The 23,252-nt window shown below is 36.4% G+C and overlaps 2 protein-coding genes across 6 annotated transcripts in view; both read left to right on the forward strand.

The window, feature by feature from the left end:
• The first annotated feature begins 1,121 nt into the window (after nt 1-1,121).
• Nucleotides 1,122-23,252, forward strand: part of LOC107028600 — a 31,762-nt gene continuing 9,631 nt past the window's right edge. The window contains exons 1-3 of the mRNA XM_015229729.2: nt 1,122-1,425; nt 1,721-1,760; nt 7,401-7,471. Of these exons, the coding sequence (XP_015085215.1) occupies nt 1,212-1,425; nt 1,721-1,760; nt 7,401-7,471 (325 nt within the window). The 5' untranslated portion in view covers nt 1,122-1,211. The remainder of the gene's footprint in view (nt 1,426-1,720; nt 1,761-7,400; nt 7,472-23,252) is intronic.
• LOC107028601 (polyadenylate-binding protein 1-like) lies at nt 10,182-21,322 on the forward strand. 5 transcript variants are annotated; one of them, XM_027919006.1, is made up of 9 exons: nt 10,182-10,330; nt 10,417-10,515; nt 10,980-11,058; nt 11,353-11,761; nt 11,918-11,979; nt 14,804-14,925; nt 16,550-16,617; nt 17,526-17,717; nt 17,801-21,322. In XM_027919006.1, exons 6-9 carry the CDS (start codon nt 14,862-14,864, stop codon nt 17,927-17,929), a joined length of 453 nt encoding a protein of 150 aa, XP_027774807.1. In that variant the 5' UTR covers nt 10,182-10,330; nt 10,417-10,515; nt 10,980-11,058; nt 11,353-11,761; nt 11,918-11,979; nt 14,804-14,861; the 3' UTR covers nt 17,930-21,322. The 5 variants fall into 5 exon arrangements, with proteins under 5 accessions (XP_027774807.1, XP_027774806.1, XP_027774805.1 ...); XM_027919005.1 differs by having other exon boundaries at nt 11,921-11,979; XM_027919004.1 differs by lacking the exon at nt 11,353-11,761 and adding an exon at nt 14,705-14,724 and having other exon boundaries at nt 11,921-11,979.

The following is a 23,252-nucleotide window of genomic DNA, read 5'->3' on the forward strand; positions in this document are numbered from 1 at the left end:
GGAGTGCATACATAATGTGTAGTTATTAAATTAAATACGAAAAAGGATCATATTTGCCCTTGAACTCTTAGGAAATGATCATATTTATCCTTTGTTATACTTTTTTTTTATATATATATATTTATCCTTACCATCCAACTTTAAGCATATATTTGCCCTTGTACAATTAAGTATCGTGTCATCATTTTTATTAATCTACGAGGCGTCTACATGACACCTACGTGGTTCCATGTGTATGTATTTTTATTATAAAATTTGATTTTCTATTTCGATTCTATCCGACCCCTTAATAAAAGTCGCCTATTAACCCGATTTCAGTTCCCATCATTTCACATTAATTTAGCCATCAAAACATGATAATACAGAGACAACAACCTTCAACTTTCTTTCAGTAGCTTTACAAGATCTCAGAAAAAACAAAAATTTTACCAAAGCATCCACAAAAAGATTATTTTGACAAGATCTTGTAGGTTGTTGATTTTTATAATTTTTTCAACTGCTAACTCTTCACAACAAATATGTTGTTGTCCAAGTGCATCGGTCCTGGAATGAATTAACTCTTCACAACAAATATGTTGTTGTCCAAGTGCATCGGTCCTGGAATGAATTCAGAGAGTGCTTCATGGGACAATTTTCTTAAATACCTCATTCATATGGATCCAAAACATTTAGATAACATAAATTAAATTAGTGCACGAAAAAAATAATAGAATGACTTTTCTCTCTTATATGAAGTGTCACAAGAATGATGAGTACAGATATTAGAATTAATGGATATTGAAATCAGGTTAATGAGTCTATATTTTAGTTGGATCGGATTTTACTCAATGGATAGTATTGAGTACTAAATATATGATAAAATTTTATAATAAAAATAATAAACATGAAGCCACATAGGTGCTATGTAAGCGCCACATAAACTAATGAAAACGATGATACAATACTTAATTGTACAAGACTAAATATATGCCTAAAATTGAATGATAAAGATAAATATATTAAAAAAAAATTAACGAAGGATAAATATAACCCTTTAATTCCTTCCGGAGATAATCTATTATCTTTCCCTTAAAAAAAAAAAAGATCGAGAGGTTTAAATCTCCCAAAACACTTTTTCCTAATTAAATAGGGTAGAATTGTATTTTCGGAGGTTGTACTGGATAAGTCTTATCATTAGACTGCTCCTCTCTGTTGCCAAACATTCCGATCAGATGACAATTACCGTGTACACCCCTGCGCATGTTACCACCAGCGTCTTAAATTCCCGGCTCCTCCGCTCTCCGCCGCGACGAACATTGTCGCCGGCGAGATATCACCGCAATTTTTGCTTAACTTGCGTGTTAATACCGGAGACAAGGCGGGAAAGCAGACGATTGGTCAACATAGCCCTTGGGGTCTTGCTTCAATGGCTAGCTCTACCTAAAGGTGATTCCCTTCATTCTAGCAATGCTAACCTGCGCCACTGTTTAATGCAGTGCGCCTTACTAATTACATTTGTAATCATCTGCTCATGTCTAAAGCCACTTTTGGCTGCCATAGGTTATCATACAAGTGAGATAGTGATCGAAATTGGTATTATATATGCAAAAAATGAAATTGTAGTTATATTCATTGCTCTCTGTCTGTCTACTTTTCTTGTCCTTCTGAAAATTTGTTTTGGATTAATGGAAAATCTTACAAGCGACTTAAGAAAGTTGTGTTGGAACTTTTTCATTTGCAGATGCAGTAGGAGCTAGCCCTTTTGACAAGTATGTGAAAAGGTGAGCACAAAAGTTGTGGGTATTTGTAATAGGTTACCTATATAATTTTTATATAGTTGATGAAAATATGGCTAATTTACAGAAGTGGGTTCAGCTTATAAGCAGTGAAGTGCACATACACCAACTCATCAAAGTGTATAATCTGTGTGAAAATTTTTAAAGAAAGATCACTAATATATGTATATATATTGAAAGGTACACCCAAAGCATTTAAATCCTCGGTCCCCTATACTATTGGGCGCTCTTATAACTTGTAAGTTGTTGACCATAATATCAAGAGGTAGAATTAGGTTTGATTGCCACATCTATGTAGTTGAATGAGGAAGATTTTGTATCATGTTTAGCTCTATTAATCTCCCTTGATTATTGTTTACCAGTAAAATCGTACATGTAAATTTATATGAGGTCAAGAGCATGCATCTTGGTTTAACTCTTTTTAGGTCCGATGGTTAGCAGTTTGAATATTGCCGGATTAACGAACAAAATGAAATGAAACGAGTAAAAGCGTAAAGGAGATAAAGCTGAGACTAAGATGTCATTGGAGGGTTATGAATCCGAGACTAATAGCCTTTTGAATAGGTGATATCTTTGGGTGAATATGCTTCTAGGTTAAGAACTGAATGGAACAACGTTAACTTGGAGCACAAGAAAATAGTGTACTGTTAGAATTCTGTATGAACTTACAAGTGGAGGAAACATACCATCTATATATTACAATAGTGAGGCATCATCCAATAAAAAAGCCCCATTCAATCCCTAAATTTCTAAGATCAATGATCGTGGGCCACGTGGTGATGCCGTTAGGGGAGCCAACTATAACTTTTGTATTGCTCAGGTCCGTACAGGCTCGTCTGCTCACCTCTCCTCTCTGACACTTAGTCATCTTTGTCTCCTTGTCCACGTCTTGGGACTGGTCTTGTGCCCTGTCATCAGCATGATCCTTCTCTCGTTCCCAAGGAGATCTCTCCAACGGGTTGATCTTTTTGAAACTTCGCTTTTAGTCGTACTGTTTCGCCAAGTGTTCATTCCTCCACATGCCACAATTGTTAGTCAGTTATACCCCAATACAGATTCTCCCTCCACTTTCCAGTCTTGGTGTCAGTCATGGCCGGGAGGCAGAAGGAGAAAACTCACGCAAACCCTTATCATCCATTTTTCTTCAACATGAAAAGATGTTGGTCCCACCTCATTAAACCTTCTTGCCATGTATTTGACCTATCTACAACACATAGTCCCAAGCGACTCAACAACCTTCTTCAGATGTCTATAATTTTGGGGATTCCCCAAACCATTCAGTTTCTCCACGTTTTTCCTCCAACTCTTTATGCAATCCTTGGATCTATTACTCTCAATTTGTTTTCGCTGTTCTTTGTTCTTGTTCCATCTTTTTCCTTTTGACTTTTCCATGTCTTCATCATCATCAAGCTTCGCCATAGCTTCTTCTTTGAGAGGCGGCTTGAAAAGGGAAAAAAAAAAAGATGACTACACATTAAGATCCTTCGGTCCAATTTTCAATACTTTTACTTCACAATTGAAACATTCTTGTATTAGTGTACCTTCTATTCCAAATAGTTGTTAGAATTCCTTCAAACTCAGGGTGCTCTAAAACAATTTTGAGTAATCTGAATGATTTTGGTCAGGAGGGCCGTTTTGTGTTCACTTGGATTTGGATTGGTGAGTGTTCAGATACTCCTGGGCTCAAAAACTCAACCTCCACATGCCTCCACTGTCCACTTAAAGTTGCCCAATGCCCAGTCTAGTTTGGAGTATACTCTAATCCCATCTTCATGTCTATTGCTAAAAGTGAAGTGTCTCCCGGTTTGTCTTAAAGCTGTTAACTGCTAAGTGTCAAAGCAACCCTGAAAAGCTTGATTCTCTCCTGGCACAACATGGGATCCAGTTCTGTATTCAGTAGCCAAAGCATTGTTAAAGTCCCTACATAGATGAGCTGCTTGGACAGAAAGAAACCTCAGGTGCTATCAGAACAAGAGCAACAATATCCAGAAGATGAAGATGAAATGCTTAGTTCTGTTTCATTTTTGGTGTAAACAGGAGTATAGGGAAGATCTAGAATCAATTATGGATGTCTTAAGATCTTTGTAAGTTTTTGTTAAAATGGTTGAAGATCTTCTGGATACTCCTCCTCAATTGTAATTAGGAAACCTGTAACTTGTTGTGGCAGGATTCTGTTCTTTTAGAAACAGAATACAAGTTTTTACCTTCTCAAAAAAAAAAGTCCCCACATACCAAGCCTTCTAGACGTCACTCCCAATTTGAATTATGTCCCTCCACAACTCCTCTCTATTCTGACTTCCTTTCTTGGCATAGAAAATAGTTAGGTAGATTGAAAAAGTATCATTTGCATCAGACACTAGAATGAGTAAAGAAAGAGACAATTGGTTTCTAGGTGTTTTCTGTGTATGGTGACTAAGGAGACAAACAAGCACCTTTTTTTGCACTGCAAGTACACTGCTCAGTTGTGGAATTTGTTTCTCAACATACTGGCTATAGCTAGGCCATGCCTGAGCATACACCAGACCTTCTTTGTTGCTGGATCAGAATAGGGGGAAGTAAGAGGCAAAGAGATGGTGGAGATTGATTCCCTCATGTATATGGTGGTCAGTATGGAGGGAGAGAAATGCCAGATGTTTCAAAGATAGGTCCAATCCCATTCATAAAGTCAAATGGAATTGTGTTGTATCTTTACTCTTTTGGTGTAAACAATTATGTATAGAAGATACTGATCAGATTATAGATCTGATAGGGAGTCTGTAATTTAACTTTTTGGTGGTGGCCAGCATATCCTTAATGCTGAAGAATACAAACTTACCTATTTCAAAAAGAAAAAAGAAAAAAGAAGAGTATATTGTTGATGAACCACCAGTACCTACACTTGTATATGAACCCTCCATAGTAGTCATACCCTATTATGAAAAGCCATAGGGTAGTTGAGAGAATGTTTGCAGTCAGTATATTCCCAGACTTTTGCATTTTAGTTCTAGTTTCAATTACTCCCATAATTTCTATCTTTTATCTTTTCTCTGCAGAAAGAGCTTCAACTCTTCTCTTTCAAAGGTTGGCTAAGCTTTCGTATGTTCCATATGGTGATAATCACCGAGGGAGATGGGTATCCCTCGGGTCTCCAGTGTGAGTGATGCTCACATCTTGAAGAGCTTCATAGCCATTTGCATCCTTCACATTTCACATGCTCCTCTATTTGTAGAACTTCGGGAGGCTACACCTTTTTGTTTTCCAGTTATATCTAGGTTGTTAGGTTTTCGGTTCCTGGGCCTCATCTTGTTGACTTCCTAGGGCTTAGGCTCTTCCTGTGCTTCCACTTCAGAATTCCAGCATGCTTCAACTTTTTGGACAAATATCATAATTCATACACTTTGAACAAAGTTTTGGATGCCAATCATACTCAATTATGAAAAGATCCAGTTGGTATCATTACTTCAATAGACTCCAAGAGTGGCCATGATCAGCTTCAACTAGTACTCTAGCGTATGATTTTCGTGCCATTGAAGCAGTGAAACTGTCAGTGAGAGGGGTTTCCCAGTGTCACTCGCAACCTTACTCAATACTTCATTAGACCAATAGGCCACCGGAATCCGTGGTAGCGTGATCCAAAGGGGGATTTTTCTTTGAACATGTAACATGTTTGTGTATTAATAACAAACTACACAAATGGTGTCTGAGTCCTAATGGCTGTCTTCAAAACACACTTGGTTTCTTTCTTCCCACACAGTCCACCAAATGCAAGCTGGGAAATTTTCCATCTCTCTTTCTAGTTGGAGGGATTGGTATCACTGGCCCAACATATCAGTACCTCAGATACTCTTCCCAGCATAGTCCAGCTAATGCGTCTCAAGTTAATAAAAATCTTCCACAACTGATCAGTCCAGCTGCAATGAAGAAAGAGATATGAGAGATTGTCTCTACTTCCTTACCGCATAGGAAACACCTTGAGCAAAAATTGAAACCTATCCTCATGAGTTTATCTTGTGTGAGTACAGCTTCTCTAGCTAGTAACCAAGAGAAGCATGCAACTTTGTGGGGGATCTCAACCCTCCAGATGATCTTCCCAGTCCAAGTACCACTCTAATTGTTTGAGGTTGTGAATACTCTGTATGCTGCTTTTGTTCTGCTTATTTCTTAGCCATATGAAGCAATCTACCTCAGTTGATGTTCCTTTGAGCTGTTCTAAAGTTCTGAAAAAGCTTGCTAGCCTATCGATTTCCCAATCATTTAAAGTCTTCTGAAACTCAACTTCCACTCCTCTTCACCCCTATACAACACACTATTACCATCCTTAGAGCTAGGAGGAACATAGGATAGCGTCTTAGTGTCTAATCTTCCTTCACACTCCTATTGCCCTCATAATCTTTTTTCTCTGCCAGATGAAGTACCAGCTTCAGATAATTGTAGCTAGCAGGCTGCCAGTTGAGTACCGTTTGTTCACCCCCATATGGCTCCAGTTGGATAGAGGATGAAGAGTTGGAGTCCTCTCCTTTATCCTGAACAATTAATGAAATCTTACTGGGATGAAGCTTCCAAACTTTATTGATCGCATTGTACAACTCATTCCATCCTCTGATGTGACCAATTTCTCTCTGATTGTGCATCTGTACCAGAATGTAACTGTCTTTGTTCCCTTTGTCTCTTTGTCCACGTCATCGGGGTTGGTCCTTTACCTTGTCTTCAGCATGGTCCTTCTCTCTTTTCTGAGGATACCTCTCCGGCGGGTTGATCTTCACAAAACTTACTTTTTTAATTGTACCCTGTCGCATAGTGTCCATTCCTCACCATGCCATGTGCGTTAGTCAGTTCCAGCCCAATAGAGTTATCTGGTTTTATTTAATAATAATAAATTTGATGATGTATTTAATGACTTGAGTTTGCACTTGGGTCTTTTTTTTTATTAAAGTAGTTTGCACTAGGAATATTTTAGTGAAAATAAAATAAAAAAGAAGGTATCTTTTTAGTATGATAATGAAAGAGGCGAAGCATCGATAGTGATTTTATTTAGTTCAAGCAAGTTTTCCCTGGTTTCATTTAGCCCGCAATTTGAATGAAGTTAATTTATTTTCTTTCTTCTGTGCCCCTCTCAATTCTCAAGTCAAATTTATCTTGGGCAATCTGCTTTGTGAAGTAAACTAATTTCCCAAGTGGCGTTGACTATTTAAAATGTGCTAAGCTTTGGGTTCAAAGCGTTGTTGCCTGCTAGCAAAGATGAAACTTGTATGTGGCAAAATTTTGTCCCCACATCAGAAAAAAACAGTTTTTGTTCTTTCCTCAAGTGAATTACAGGATTGCCAACTTTTTGTGTTTTCACAACTATTGGTATTCATGTCAGAACATAGGCTCAAATAGCTTGTATAACTTAGTGATGTCAGGTGACTCTGTGCCATAATGTTCCGCAATCTTCATTAATTTCCATCACCCTGTCTTCCTAACTTCACATCTGCCAATCTGCTTTACTTAGCTACTGTGATTGGTAAAATTATCTTTTGCTCAAGTCATTGTCATATGTGTTCTCACTTTAGTTTTATAAGCCTGCGATACTTTGCGATTTTGTTTAGTCTTTAAATTGAGTTGTCGTGTTCATTTTATTATTTTAATTTTTGTTTTGATAACTAGGAAACAGCTTGATCCACTGGAGGCTTATGTACCAGCTGTGCTGCTAGCTGGGGTGCAGATTAAGGAATTAGGTGACACTCGTTTCCCACTTTCACTTTTTTCATTTCCTAATGTGAAAAACTTTTAGAAAATATCCTCCAATCATGTGTTATCACTCCTTAGTTATCCAATAGTTACAACAGTAATTCTTTCTTTTCAGTAGTAGTTAATTTTCTGTAATAGTACTGTTATTTTCATGTAATAGTGCAGTTTTTTATTTCAGTTAAGTTAGGAAGTCATGTCCTAGTTTGTAGAGGTAGTTATTTTGTAAGTGTTGTACTTAAACTATTGTGTGTCTGAGGAAATGAAAAAGCAGAAACTTACTAAGTCTTTGAGTACTTCAAACTCAAGAGATTGCAGGTTCTCTCTAACGAACCAACGCCATAGGTTGTAGGAAGAAAACATTCGGTTTCATACTACAGTGCCCCATAACCAGATCCATATCAGGAAACCATAACATCATGCTGCAATCAGTGTGTCTATTTAGATCGAGTATTTCAATGATCTTTAAAGCGATACAGAGATATACTAGATTTAAAGGAGTAACAATGGATAGACACCCGAAGTTGGCACCACGGTCAGATAGACACTTTAAATGTGCTAGTGATCATTAGACACCTTTTCTTGATAGAAATTTGTATCATGAACATCTATCTGTGAGATCACCCGCTTGAGACTCACTCTTTGCTGATATCAGATGGTCAAATGAAATAATGACATCTGTAATCTATTTTTTTTAATAAAAATAGAATTAGAATAACTTATAAAATACAAATTTTATTTATTTACCTATACTATAAGATGGTAGATTTCCTAGGATCAATGTAATTATGGTTCTAGCTTGTAACTTTTTGGAGGTAGCCAGCATACCCTTAATGCTGAAGAATACAACTTTAACTTTATCAAAAAAAAAAAAAAAGAACTATACTATAAGATGGAGTTTACATGCCAAAGCAGGCAGTGGGTCAACATGTCTACTTTGGCATGTAAGGTAGTTTGGTGATTTTAAATAAAATTAAATAACATGATTGGCTTAAAAACAAGTTAGAAACTTAAATGATAATGTCACTAAAACAGAGGTGGTTACAGAATCTTGAAAAAGGTAAGATTTGGCAGCTACTGAGATGCATTTGCTGGAGCTCAAATTCATTTAGGTGATTTCAAAAAAATTCTTGAGTTATTTGTTTGTATTTTTTTTAATTATTTGAAAATTGTGTATTATAAGAGGGAGTTTACATGCCAAAGCAGGTAGCAGGTCAACATGTCTTCTTTGACATGTAAAGTTAGCTGGGTTATTTTAAATAAGATTCAATAACATGACTGGCTATAAAACAAGGTAGAAACTTAAATTACAATGACACTAAAACACATGTGGTTACATAATATTGAAAGGGGTAACATTTGGCAGGTACTGAGACGCATTTGGTGGAGCTCAAATCCATTCAGGTGTTCTTAAAAGAATTCTTGACTTATTTGTTTGTATTTTTTTAATTAGCTAAATATTTAAAAATTTTCATAAAAAATATCATTAATCAGAATAATTATCAACTTATAATATTTAAAAGGCAAAAAAATCGAATTGACTCTCGAATTCTATTAGTGCCACATGTATTATCTGAAAATTAAGCTAAAAGTACTATAAATCTCAATAATTAATAATTCAAAATATTTAAAAATCATATAACAATTTAGTTGACTCTCCTAATTCCATCCATGCGGTATAAAATTGAGATAAATAGAGTAACACATATTGAGCATGTGTTTGCACGGGCTCTCCAGTAAATATGAGAAAAACACTTTGTTCCTCTAATTTCTTTCATCAAAATGTTTCAGAACTGAACCTCCGATCAAAAAAAGTAGGGAAAATTGGAGAATATAAAAATTAAAGTTGTGTATTTAAGTTATTTTTCCTATATTATATTTGTCATGTAATGGTGTGAACAAGGCTAGACCGCGAATCAATTTGGCCCATTGAAGTGTGGCCCTACTAGGTTGGGGTCGAGTTAGTACTTTTATGAGTAGAGCCATAGTTTAGTAGATTGGATTAAGGGGCGGGTTGGGTAGGAGAAATGGGTGTTCGGCCCAACCCTCAACCCATTAAGAAAAGGTAAAATTATTTGGGTGAATATTTTTAACAAGTAGTTATTGTTCTTAGTGGTATATTTTATTTATTATCTTTTATATCAATACTAAAATAAATATGCATCATTTAAAAAGTGAATTATGCATGTATTATTAGTGTTTTAAAATATATTATGCTTGTTTCACAAAAAATTAATACAATATATTGCAAGTGTTTTGAAGTGTGTGATAAATACATTATCCATTAATTAAATTTGTATTATATGTGTGATATGTATTATAAACTATTTCCTGTAATATATATTAACATTGTATTCTAAGATTTCTTTGGTCACAAATATATTTGGGAAAACTTAAGAAAAAATTGAGAAATAACGTTCGCTCATGAAATTTGTTATTACTTACAAACATTCCAAAGTTCTTTGGAATTTTTTAAAAAATTAATCTAAACTTTAATATTTTATAAAACACCGTATATGATATATATTTTTGGACTAGATTTCATTTCTAGTTTATTAATATTATAAAATGAAAAGATAATCTCAATTTATGAATATTTTAATAAATTTTAGAACTTGTAAAATGTAAATATTAATTATATATATTTTTTTTAAAAGTCAAATATCTTTTACAAAAATTTATAGTCAAACACCCAAAAAAATATTTGGAAAGTATTTTCCTTTGGCATATGCATTAGAAATTTTCAGATATTTCGTGTGTGGGAACTGCAAAAGAGAGTTGAGAACAAGGAGATTCAGTTAGGGTTTATCAAATGGATTCTACATCAAATCCAGACACCCATGAATCATGTATGCAATATCTAATGTTTCCTCAAATGAATCTGCATCTTCCCAATCCCAGAATCATCAATTGTTTTTTCTGTTTCAATTTGCAGGCAGAAAAGTGGCTATAAAGATCCGGATGATGGGCGCCAGCGTTTCTTACTGGAACTCGAAATTCATTCAATGCCTCGCTATCCCAACTTATATTCACTGTATCTATCTATTCCCTTCAGCTATTTAAACATAATAATTTCTGAGTATTTCTCAAAAGACCGATTATTGTTAGTTTTATGTTATATATGTTGTTGGATGGTTCATTCTTCTTCATTATGTTTTAAGTGTGTGAAATGCAATGTGTTTCAATAGGATACAAGTCAAATTTGGGTGCAAAAGCTTCAATTTTCCTATTCCTTTGTGATTTATTTTTTGTGCTTGACTTTGTATTGATGCTGATTTGGCTTAGAATAGATATTTTGAAGATTAAAATTTAATTGGGTACTTGAAATACCTTCAATACTGGCAACGAGTTGAGTACATAAAGTTTATTACGTAACTTTTTAGATGTAGTTGGATTTTATGCTTTATTTGGTTGATGGTCCTTGTTCCTTCTCTGTTTGCTGTTGACTATAGGTAACTACTAACTGTGTTTCTCTTCCCTTTTTTGATGTCAACACAGGTTTCCACACTGCCTGTTCTTTCTTGAGCTTCTCCAAAATCCATCATTTCTTAATGCAATGGTGCATACCGCCAACAAGGTAAAAAGTTATATTATGTGTTCTGGTTTCCTTCTCCACTTTTGCCATTCCCTTTAGTTAGTTAAGAGTCAAGATTGTCAGCCACAATAAAGAAAGTTCGTCTCACTTTGTGTTCACACGGTTTCACTTTTCATGGACAAAACATGCAGCCAAAGCACTTTATGATACATGTTACTTCATTGTCTTAGGCTCTTAGCCATTAGCCTTATTTCACTTTCTTAACTTACTCATAGTTTCTAGATATAAAATTATATCTAGATAGAAAACTTATAATTATTTGATCGTCTTGTCCAGGTTAATCCTTGCCCCAAGGACTTCTCATCTCATTTCACTTTTTATCGTCTATTGCACTATGTTTGCCAACCTAGAGTTCAGGCACATAAATCTGTGATAAGATCCAATTTACATGTTTGGAACAATTAGTAGGAAGTAGCACATAGGCAGTAATTTTGCTTCTGGAAGAACTACATAAATAACTGTTTGAAGCATATTTATCCACTGCCTCTTCCTGAGGCTGCAATTGAACCAAGTTCTGCTCCTCCTGCATCACTACCATCAAGTGTAGCCCCTGCAGCCCCTCCACCTCCTGCTCCTACACCTGTTACAGCTGCAGCTCTTTTCTGATGAAGTATGCCATCCCTCCTGGATTTGGTCTTGCTAAAACTGACCTAAGGAATGCTTCTGTTGATCAAAGAAAGAGAAAGTATTTTCTCTCGTCTTTTACTTTTCTCTAACCGTGAAAACGTTGTCTAAGCTTGTTGCTGCATGCTCCCTCTTGTTATGTTTTCGTATTTCAGGGTTAGATATATTACTTGATCTTTCTAACAAAGTTAATGACTTGGTAAAAATTTGGTTTTAGCAGGAAAGACGGATTCTTTTACTCATAACACAGACATCCAACCAATAGATTCATGAATTAAGGTAATACATTTTGCACCCCATGATTTCATTTTCAGAATTAGTGTTGCAGTTCCCTATTTGGCAAATGCATTTTTGAAATCATATTAAGAGTGTGATTTTTTTTATCGAATTTTAGAGTGCTGCCCAAGTCTCAAGCACTATCAATGACCTGTAATTTCTTTCTTATGTCAGAAAATATAGTGCTTAAGTTTTGTGAGAGTTCAACCACACATTTTTGTTAGGTTCTCTGGGATCAAATTTATAGTAAAAAATATTTTTTTTTTCCTGAAACCAAGTAACCAAAACATGAAGGATGCAGCCTACTTGTCACCTCTTCTAGGGTTATCAATGGAGTGAAGAAGTTATTCCAATCACCATATTAACTTGTGAACTTCAAATTTTGATGAAAAATGAAGGATTAGCTTCTCCAATGTGGTCCAAGTTTAGGAATATTTGCCTATCATCTATGATAAATGGGAAGAGTATTTTCCACCATGACCAAACACACAGTGTCATGATGTTGCTCAGATCTTACATATCATTTTTTGAATCTATCAATGGTACATGACCTAAGTTGGAACCTAGTTGTTTTTATCTAACATGTATTGTCATTCTTGTTGCAAAGTCGAATCTTTAGAGTGTGATGAATCACAACTGCTATATTGGAAGGCAGCTAATAAATAGTTAATGAGACCATAATAAAAATGCAAAAAAATTAACGAAGTTCGCAAAGTTTTTTTTTTTGCCTAGTAATCAACCAAAATTTATTTGAGTCCATAAGAATACAAGTGAAATACTAAAAGGCAGAAAGATGACTCAAATGCCTTAAAAAATGAGAAGGCAAGTGAGAAATGTGTCAGAAATGAACAACTAACTACATATTTATAGGAAATGAATTCTTCCTCTTAATGTCATCAATGATATCACTAGAATGCAAATGTCAAGATTAATGGTTTTCCAAAATTTCTACTACAAGTTCAATACCTTGACATTTTGTGCCAATGAAAAATTATCTTCCTTCCAAATATTCACACTAGTTCATATAAAATTTTGTCAAATTTAACAAATTGGTACCAGAGTAACCACACAGCACACACAGATACAACTCTGATACCAATTGTTAGCTAATAAATAGTATTTATAGTAGAAATGGAAGACAAGATAATGATGAGTCCACGTCGGGTGTCAGTAATACGTCATCATTGACATCTTTTCTTATGACAAGAGTTTTGTCAAATGTGAAATTTGCAGTTAAATTTTTTGTTGGATTTATCTTTCTTTTAGTTGGATTTGTTGAATGCAACAGAAAAATCGATTTGATTATGCATGTTATTCTGGAATTCTCCTTAGGAACCTATGAGAGAATCAATTATGGGCAGAAACATTTTTGGTTCTGATAATGTGATCACCATAATTTAGAAGCTCAATATGGGTGTTGATTAATTTTATTCCCAAACCTCAAGGTGTTAACCAGCTTCTGATGCTATTAAAGAGAGGCATATCAATGACTCCATCAGGAGAAAGCTCTGTAGTTGCAAAAATATGTCCAGTATAAAAGAATATAATTATTGCTTGAAACGTGAAAAGAGCAAACAAAGGACGTTGTACAACAACAGCTTTCTCTTATCCCAAATGGCATGTGTCTGTTTCACCTTCAAAAGTCTTTTCAACCGAAACATCTGGCTAAATGCTGCTGGAAGGATCATTTTAGGTTACCTTTTCTTGGTCTTTTTATTAGTCAAGTGATATATGTGCTTAGATCTTCACAAAAAAGAGTTACATGGTTGGAGAAGTGTGTTTCTACTTCCTAATGCTACTATATTAAGTATTTTCCTAATCAATCTATAAGATGTACTAAGATTATTTTCTTTGGTTTAGGGCCATCTAGTTCCTGGTTTAGCATTGGAAGGACTTTAAATCTTTTTCTTCTTTTTGTAGATATGGTTTTTCAGTACTTAGGAGTACTGACTGAAATACAATGTTACCAGTGTAAGAAATGATTATTTTGCTTTGGTTCCATCATTTTAGATCTCTAGAATTTCTTATAGAAACAAATGAAAAGAGTGGCTTTCCTCATTAATGCTTGATCTTCTTTCCTAATTGAGAATAAATTCCACGTAGCTTCAGATTAGACTCTCTTTCTATTGCAAGTTTAGAGTGTTTCTAGACGTTCTTTTACCCAATTTCCAGGAGTCTGAGGGGTTGTATCTATGATCGAGTTTTTCAAATCTTTCTTGTCATGAAGTTTGTTTTAGTTGCTTCTTACTACGAAACTCAGAGTTCTTTTCTTCTCAAACTTGGGATTATCTAAATGAGATACGGGATACCATTAGACGAATGCCAAAACTGCAATTTTTGTTGTTTGGGACTCATGATTCCTGACCAGGTAGATCTAGTTAGCACCATCATTGCTATGAAATTTTTACAATAACTAGTTTCAGATTTTCTCCTGCATTTCAATGGAGGGACTATTTATTCTTGCATTTGTTGAAAAATTGTCATTTGTGTACAGGGATTCCATTTCTCCGTTATTATTTGGCTAATGTGAAATACATTAGTGTGAATCTCTTTACATAAATCCCTAGTTTATCTTCCGGTACATAAGTTATCTATTTGAATTAATAAGTGTTTATTGCAATTTTCTCGTGTGTCCTTGATATTCTTTGGAGCTTTCGTACCTAATTAATTTCGATTTGTCTCCTTTCTATTGCTAAATGGATTTGACCACTTGTCTTCTTCGGAGAAGTTAGATTTTTCTTCTAAAAGGTTCCGCCGTTACATCTTCATTTCTGTCCCCTATTTAAATTAGATTTTCTTCTGGGTTAAGCTAAATCTTCTTCTCTAGGTTGGCTTTCTTCATCTGTTCCTCCAATCACCATTAAGACAAGGTATCTTGAAGGAAGATGACTGGAGAAGTTCGCTGCTTTGAACCTAGGCGATCTTTGTGGCCGATTCCAGCACCTAAGAGTGAGCTTTTTTTCTTTCCCTTTTTGCGCTCTGTCCTTTTAATCTCAGATATATGTAGAAAAAGAAATCTATTTCTAGGTGACAATGGTTGTTTGTTTGTTCCTCTTTCTGCTAGCTATATCCATCCTGTAATCGAGATGATTGTCTAGATCTCATCCACTTTTAGAAATTCCTTTAGTTACTAATTTTTTCTTGGACACACTGTAGCTTGTCATTTTCTCCGATTTCTTTTTACCTTTCTACTTTTTTGTGTTTGCTATGTCCTTCCTGTGATCATAATGATTTTCTAGATCTAGAACATCCTTGTATGATAATACTTTTAGGTACTTATTTCTTGTTGGACAGACTAGCTTGTCATTTAACTTGTCAAAGGAAAAAAATACTATTATTTGGCCCATGAATTTGGTTATAGTTGATTACTCATCTGTTTCTTGTAGATAAAATGTGATTCTGGTCGAGTGTAAGTGTGAAATTGGCTAAAAATCAATTGGGTTCTCGAAGAAACTGAATTAGACCAAATGGTGGTTGACAATAAGTGACACATTTGGCTTGCATTAGCTGTCCATTAAAATTAGGAAAATGGGGAAAAGGAGGACCCTTTTATTATAACTAATGATATTAATTTGTCACTAGTTTCATGATGATTATATGAGAAATTCAATATTATTGGAAGTCAGTATTTTGTTGCTTTACGTGACGAGTACTGTTAGGCAATGGGTTATCCCCTCAAGGGTGAAGCATTGTTTCTATCTATAGAGGCATAGAGTGATCGTAGCTAGAAGCCGTTGAGTCTTTGAATCTGACTATAGGAAGAAAAGAATAACAAAGATAATTAAACTAGTCTGTTGCTACGCTCTTAAGTTTTTTCATTGTTTTCTTCTTCTCGAGGTTTAATATCTGCTCTACCGTTGTGATGGATTTAAAAATAACATTTACTCTTTCATCACAGCAGTAGAGCAGGTGTTAAACCTCGAGAAGAAGAAAACGATGAAAAATCTTAAGAGCGTAGTAGCATACTAGTTTCCTCATATTTGTCTGTTCTTTTCTATAGTCAGACTCAACTGCTTCTAGTTGTGATCACTCTGTGCCTCTATATATAGAAACAATGTTTCACCCACGAGGGATAACGCATTGCCTACAGGTACTCGTCACATTAAGCAACAAAATATTGACTTCCAATAATACTGAATTTCTCATATACACAGCCTTACCCCTTTCTAACTTCAAGAGAGGGGTAGGGCTGCGTTCACACCACTCTCCCCGGACTACACTAGGTACGTGTGTGTGTATATATATAATATAAAGAGAGAGAAAGAAACACAAGTTAATGGTAGCTTTTTTATAACGTGAGTGAAACTTTAGGGTGCTTCAGAAGGTCTCTCAATTATCTGACACTTAGAAGAGGAGTGAATGCGTTTAAGTTATCTTAGGTTTTGGACTTCTGTTTTTTATGAGAGTGTCTTTCTTTGTGTGTGTGAGGAATCTTTTCCTTTGATAGCAAACCCATCCTCCCAGAAAACAAGGGAAATTCAAACAATCTTATGTGATTTCTTGTCTTAAATGTAAGCAAGGTGATAGACCGCTTATGGGGTATTTGGTTGTTCATAATTGTGCTTATGTGCAGATCCAACTGCTTCTTCTACTCAGGATGAAAAGGAGGAGGTGGATTCGCGATCCATATATGTCGGTAATGTGAGATTTGTCGCCTTTACCTCAACATGTTAATTTGTTTTTCCCTACGTGACATGTTTCTACTAATTGCATCATCCTGCTCTTCATAAGACTTGTATTGTGTTAATCACTGACAGGAATTAATTTATCATTCAGCCTTATCTGTTTATTTGCTTTCACATTTTAATCCAATGTAACTGCAGATTGCTTTATTGCTCAAAAATTTGTTGCCTGTAGTTTTTGCCCCCTTCTATTTTATATTATTTTTTGTTCTTCAACACTGTAGACGCAACTTTAACATGAACTCACCTAGAAAGCAATAATAGTGTTCAACTTTCTAGAACAAAACTTATTTTGCGTATCAGTTGTCTAATTGCTGTACTTTTAGATTATTTTTTTTTCATTATGGACCCAGAAAATTGGTTCGTTGCTTTTTTACTGTTGTTTTCTGTTTTACTTTCTCAGCTTTGCTCTTGTAGCCTTAGCTTGCAATTGGTTGTGTGCAGAAGAATGTATACTTGGGATAAGTTTGTTCAGAAATACATGACAGGATAGGGAAGCTTCATAGGTTGCTCGGTCTGGATGTTCCATTTATGGGTTTAGTTGCTGCATTTTGCCGCTAGGTTGAGTTGCTGTATTGATAGAGCTAACCTCACATTAAATCACGAACTAGCAAAATAACAAGATATTGTTCCCTGCACGTATTACCAAAGTAACACCATATTGTATTAGTAAAAGACATTTAAGGCACCCCTCATTGTTAGTCTTTGGATGTGGTTTGATACTTGTAACACTATCTGAAATGAGGCCAGCCAAAGACCCCCATCCCACAAAAAAAATGCTGACCCATCTCTTGTGAAAATGCTTAGCGTAACTGTCACTTGAATTGTTTTTTTGTTTTGTGTTATTTTTTTGCATTTCAACTTCAGGTTGATTATGCTTGCAAGCCTGGGGAATTGCAGCAGCACTTTCAAGTGTGTGGCACTGTTAACAGGGTAACTATCCTGACCGACAAGTTTGGCCAGCCAAAAGGCTTTGCGTATGTGGAGTTCTTTGAAAGGGAGTCTGTTAAGAATGCACTTCTGCTGAACGAATCAGAGCTTCTCGGGCGGAAGTTGAAGGTCCATAACAATCATCTTGATGATTTACCGACTCTGTTTCACCTTCTAGACCTTCTACTACTATGTTCTTTTGTTATGTATAGGTATCTGCCAAGCGGACAAATGTTCCTGGTATGAATCAATTTCGAGGAGGGCGATTTAATCCTTATGCTGGATTCCGTCCTCGACGTGCGTTTGTGCCTGGTGCTCCAGTCATTCCACCTTTTGGGTAATTAACAATGACGCTATCCTCTGCAGAACCTTATTTTGGTGATATATAGATATAGATATAGATATTTTCTTTTACAACACATTTTTATAGATACTTTTAGCTTTTTCCTCAAATATAAAACCACCAGCCCTACTCGTCACATACTGTCGAAACTTCCTTGACCTTTTTTCATTATTTTGTAGCTCATCTAGCATCTAGGGTGGCAAGTTGTACTATGAACTGCTTATTCTGAAAAGGTATGGAGGTGCTTAAAAGGTATATCAAGATATGAGCAGTCCATAGTACAACTTGCCACCCTAGATGCTCGATGAGCTACAAAAAATTATGAAAAAAGGTCAAGGACTTTCCGACAGTATGTGACTAGTAGGGTCAGTGGTTTTGTATTTGGGGAAAAGGCTAAAAATGTGTTGCAAAAGAAAAGTAAAAGGCTTACAACTTTGTCTCTGTCAATCATGATCTATCTTTGAAGTACGACCTCCCCTTCTCTACCCCAACCCAAAAAGAAGAGGTATCAAATTGTTACTTGTCGAAAACAAAGTGGATTTTTGCTTGTCCATTCTTTTGGGGCTAGACATCTTTGTCTGATCTCTAGTATCACTGTATCAGGAGCAAAGAGGTGCTGGGGAAAAATAGCTCAGAGTAGTTTCCGGCCTACCAATAATATTATCCTGGCCTTTGTTACTTCTACAAACATTGGGCTAAAGCTTAGCTTATCCCCTTACTCTTCGAATTTCATTCAAGTACCAGTATTTTATTTTTTTTAATTAAGTTAAAGTTGTATTCTTCAGCATTAAGGGTATGCTGGCTACCTCCAAAAAATTACAAGCTAAAACCATAATTACATTGATCCTAGGAAATCTACCAACTGTTCTGCTACTTCTATACCCTCTTCTTTACACCAAAAAATCAACATGTAATTTTCTTTAACTTTCTGCATAGTGTTAGTAATATTCTCATGACACCTAAGATTTCTTTCTCTCCAAATAGCCCACCAGACACAAGCTGGTACTATAGACCACCATTTGTTTTATGTCTTGCTCCCCCCCTCCTCATCCAGCAGCTCAAAAGATCAGCAGTATGTTCTGGCATCAGAAATGCTGTAGACCATGCGTCACACCTGAACAGTAACCCTACAGTGTAGGAATAAGTGGTTGTTCGTTTCTTCCTTCTCATGACAAAAAAAACATTTGGAGACAATCTGGAAGCCTCTTTTTCTGAGTTTCTCCTGAGTGAGACATGCCCTTCTGGTGACCAACCAGGTGAAGCATTTCACCCTGGTTGGAGTGTTGCCCTCCCATATTTGTTTCCATGGACCATGAATTCCCCCAGAGTGAGTCATGACCTCTCTCCTATACAGTCTACGTACAGAGAACTTCACATCAGAGTCATGTTTCCATCTTATACCATCTGCTTCCGTAGTAAGGCCCGTGAATTCACCCAATTTGAGTAGCAGTTCAGCAATTCTATCCACTTCCCAATCATTTAGATTTCTCCTGAAGGTGAGGTTCCATCCCTGAGGGGACCAAATCTCAGAAATTTTAGCCTCAGGATTGGTGCAGAACGAGAAGAGATCAGGGAAAACCGTGTTTAGACACTCTTGTCCAATCCACTTGTCCTTCCCAAAAAATACTTTGTTGCCCTCTCCCACCTTGACCACCAAATTCTTCTTTAGACTATCCTATAAATTTCTGATTGATCTCCAAACTGATACCCCATATGTGCTATCTACTACATTAGACATCCACTCCTCGGTCTGCCCATACTTGTTGAGAATTGCTCTTCTCCATAATGCCTGATCTTCAACCACAAATCTCCAAAGCCATTTAGAAAGTAGACTTTTGTTCTGGACCCTCAGATTTTTTATGCCAAGACCCCCTGTCTTCTTGCTTAGTAAGGCTGTCTGCCATTTAACTGAAGTGTATTTTTTTTTCTTCTTTGTTCCCCGACTATAGGAAATCCCGCCTCAATTTATCCAACCTCTCTTCTACCTTTGCTGGTAGAGGGAAAAGAGACATTAACATATGTAGGCAACGCATCTAGGACCGAATTGATCAGAGTGACTCTTCCTCCCAGAGATAGATAGTTTGTCTTCCAATTAGCCAACCTCTTCTCGTCTTCTCAATGATTCCGTCCCAAATCACCAGCTCCTTATGATTATTCCCCAAAGGCATTCCCAGGTAAGTAGTTGGTAAGTGCTCTATCTTGCATTGCAAGATGCTTGCCAACATCTGAATATTTGCCACTTCCTTGACTTGGAAGATGCTGCTTTTCCCCCAGTTCACAGCCAGTCCGGAGACGGCCTCAAAAATCACCAAAACAACTCTAATGTAACTAACTTGTTCAGCCTTTGCATCGCAAAATATTAGTGTGTCATCTGCATATAAAAGGTGACTTATCTGCAAATTGACCCCTGACTGATTACCAATGTTGAAACCCTTTATGCAGTCCTTCTGATTGGCCACTCTAATCATACTGTTAAGACCCTCCATAGCTAAAATAAAAAGGAATGGCGAGAGAGGGTCTCCCTGTCGTAAACCTCTCTCAGAAGGAAAAAAACCAGCAGGTTCTCCATTAACAAGTATGGAGAACCTGACAGTTTTGATGCAAAATCCTATCCATTTAAGCCATTTGTCTCAAGCCCCATCTGCCTCAGTATATTAAGTAGAAACTCCCAATTGACATGATCATATGCCTTTTCTACATCAAGCTTGCACATGATTCCTGGGATCTCTCCTTTAATCCTCGAGTCTACACAGTCACTTGCGGCATCCATAATTTGTCTTCCTTGAATGAAGGCCATTTGGTGATTATTCACTAATTTGCTTATCACTTTCTTTAATCTCTCTGCCAACAGCTTGCCAAAAACCTTGTAAACTCCACTAATGAGACTGATGGGTCTGAAATCCCTAAGTTCCAAAGCTCCTGTCTTTTTTGGGATTAGAGCCACATAGGTGACGTTGAGACTCTTCTCTATTTCATGTCTTTTTTTGGAAAAAACTTAAGGAAAGCCATCTGGTCCGGGGGCCTTATAACTAGTACATGCTTTTATGCAATTCAAAACTTCCTCTTCCTCAAATTGCCTCTGCAGCCATACATTTTCCTCTTGTGTAATGCATTCTGCTCCCTGTACTTTAAATTCTGGCCTCCATTGTTCTGTTTCTCTGTAAAGATTTTGATAGTAACTGATTATGGTTCCTTTAATTTCTTCTGAATCTGTTACTGTAACCCCTTCAACCATCAGCTTATCAATGGTGTTGAATCTTTTATGAGCTGTAGCCATCCTGTGAAAATACTTGGTATTTTTGTCTCCGTGTTTGAGCCAGTGTATTCTTTCGATCCCCCTCCCCTTTTTCTTTCTACACCTGTCGTTATCCTCTCCCTTTTTTTCTTTGAACCCCCCACCCCCCCCCCGTCTTCCTCTTCCTCTTCTTCTTCCCCACCCTTCCTCCTCTACACCTTCCACCTTTCCCTTCCCCCCTCCTCCTTCAACAAATCTGTCAAAACTGTTGCGGGTCAGAATCTCTCTCAAAATTCTGAAATGTTGTTTTTTTTAAAAAAAACTGTAGAATTATCAAATGTTCTCAGAGTTAATTGAGCATTCATGTTTTTTCTTAAATTTTGATATCGGAAACATTATGCACTTTTCAATTATAGATTTTAAGTTGTACTTCATGTGAAATTAGTTGGTTTTTGAGTCATTATGATTGAAGTCCATCCTGTGCACTGCTTCAGTATGTTGTAATGTTAGAGTAATTCACTCTTATTATACAAGATGTTGTCGTATCAGTTCATATTTTTTCAGTTGGTTGTGGTGGTTTATGGTGGAGGTGGGCAGGGGGTGGTGGAAAAAGTTGGAGTTAGAATACGGTTACTTCCATAATGTGTTGCCTCTTTTTTTTTCTTGAGAAGGTAACGATTTGTATTATAAACCAATACATATGTAGTACTGAAAGCCCCTTTACAAAAACGTATGAAAATCTAGGAACAAAAACAGCAAGCCTAGCATGATTCTAATACTTTTTTTTTTTTTTTGAAATAGATGATTCTAATACTTCTAGGATTGCTTCTGCATCTACAGGGGAACTCTTTGCACACCAAAAACATAATAACAAAATACAATCTGTTTTGATCATCTGTAGGGATCTACTTCTATCCTCAAAGCTTCTAGCATTCCTTTCTCTCCAAATGGTCCACCAGATGCATGCTGGAATTGTCCTCCAATAACTTCTGTTCTTTGCCTCAATTCCTGCATCCTCCCATCTTGAGAGAGTGTCAACAATCATGGTAGGCATTGTCCATTGAATGCCTCTGAGATTGATGAAAATCTTCCACAGTTGTTCAGTGGTTTTGCAATGTAAGAACGAATGTCTAACTGTCTCAGCTGCCTCCCCACATAAACAACAATGTGTCACCATAATGTTGTTTCGTTTCCTCAGATTCTCATGTGATAGTACTGCCTCCTTTGCTAGAAGCCAAGTGAAGCATGCCACCTTGTGTGGAATTTTGGTTATCCAGATTTGTCTCCAAGGCCAATTGAGGGTTAGAGGAGTCCTGATCACGACCTTGTAATCTGAGCTCACTTTGTATCTTCCTTTGTTGTGCTCTGTCCACCGTAGGCAGTCCTCCCCTTCCTTCAAACCTTGAAATGATTCCAACCTTTTAAAGAATTCAACTAATCTACAAACTTCCCATTCATTTAAGTTCCTTCTGATAGATAGACCCCAACCTTGGGGAGACCACATTTCAGCCACTGTTCTGTCTTTATGCAGTGCTAAGTCAAAGATGTTAGGGAAGATCTCTGACAAATTTTGATTACCAAGCCATCTATCTTTCCAGAATTGTGTCCTGACACCATTGTGTACTCTTATAGTAGTATGATTCCTTAGGAAAGGCCACCAGTTCCTAATTGATCTCCAAACAGTAACACCATAGTGATTGGTTGCTTCCTTGGTGACCCATGAATCCATCTCTCCGTACTTCAGTTTAATCACCTTGTTCCACATTGAGTGTGGTTCATGAGCATATCTCCACAACCATTTCAGCTTTAGAGCCTTGCTTTGGTTCTTCAAGTTTTTGATGCCTAATCCTCGTTTTTTTCCTGTGATCATAACTTGCCATTTTACCAGATGGTATCCCTTTCTTTTCTTGTTTCCTTGCCAGAAAAAATCCATTCTTAGTTTATCCAATCTCTATACTACTCCTACTCCTGCAGGTATTGGAAACAAAGTTAGCATGTACGTAGGAAGGGCATCCAAGACTGCATTATCAGAGTGAGCCTGCCCCCTTTGATAAATATTGTGCTTTCCATCTGACCAACTTCTTCT

The sequence above is a fragment of the Solanum pennellii genome, chromosome 8 (assembly GCF_001406875.1).
Source record: "Solanum pennellii chromosome 8, SPENNV200".
NCBI classification, from domain to species: domain Eukaryota; kingdom Viridiplantae; phylum Streptophyta; class Magnoliopsida; order Solanales; family Solanaceae; genus Solanum; species Solanum pennellii.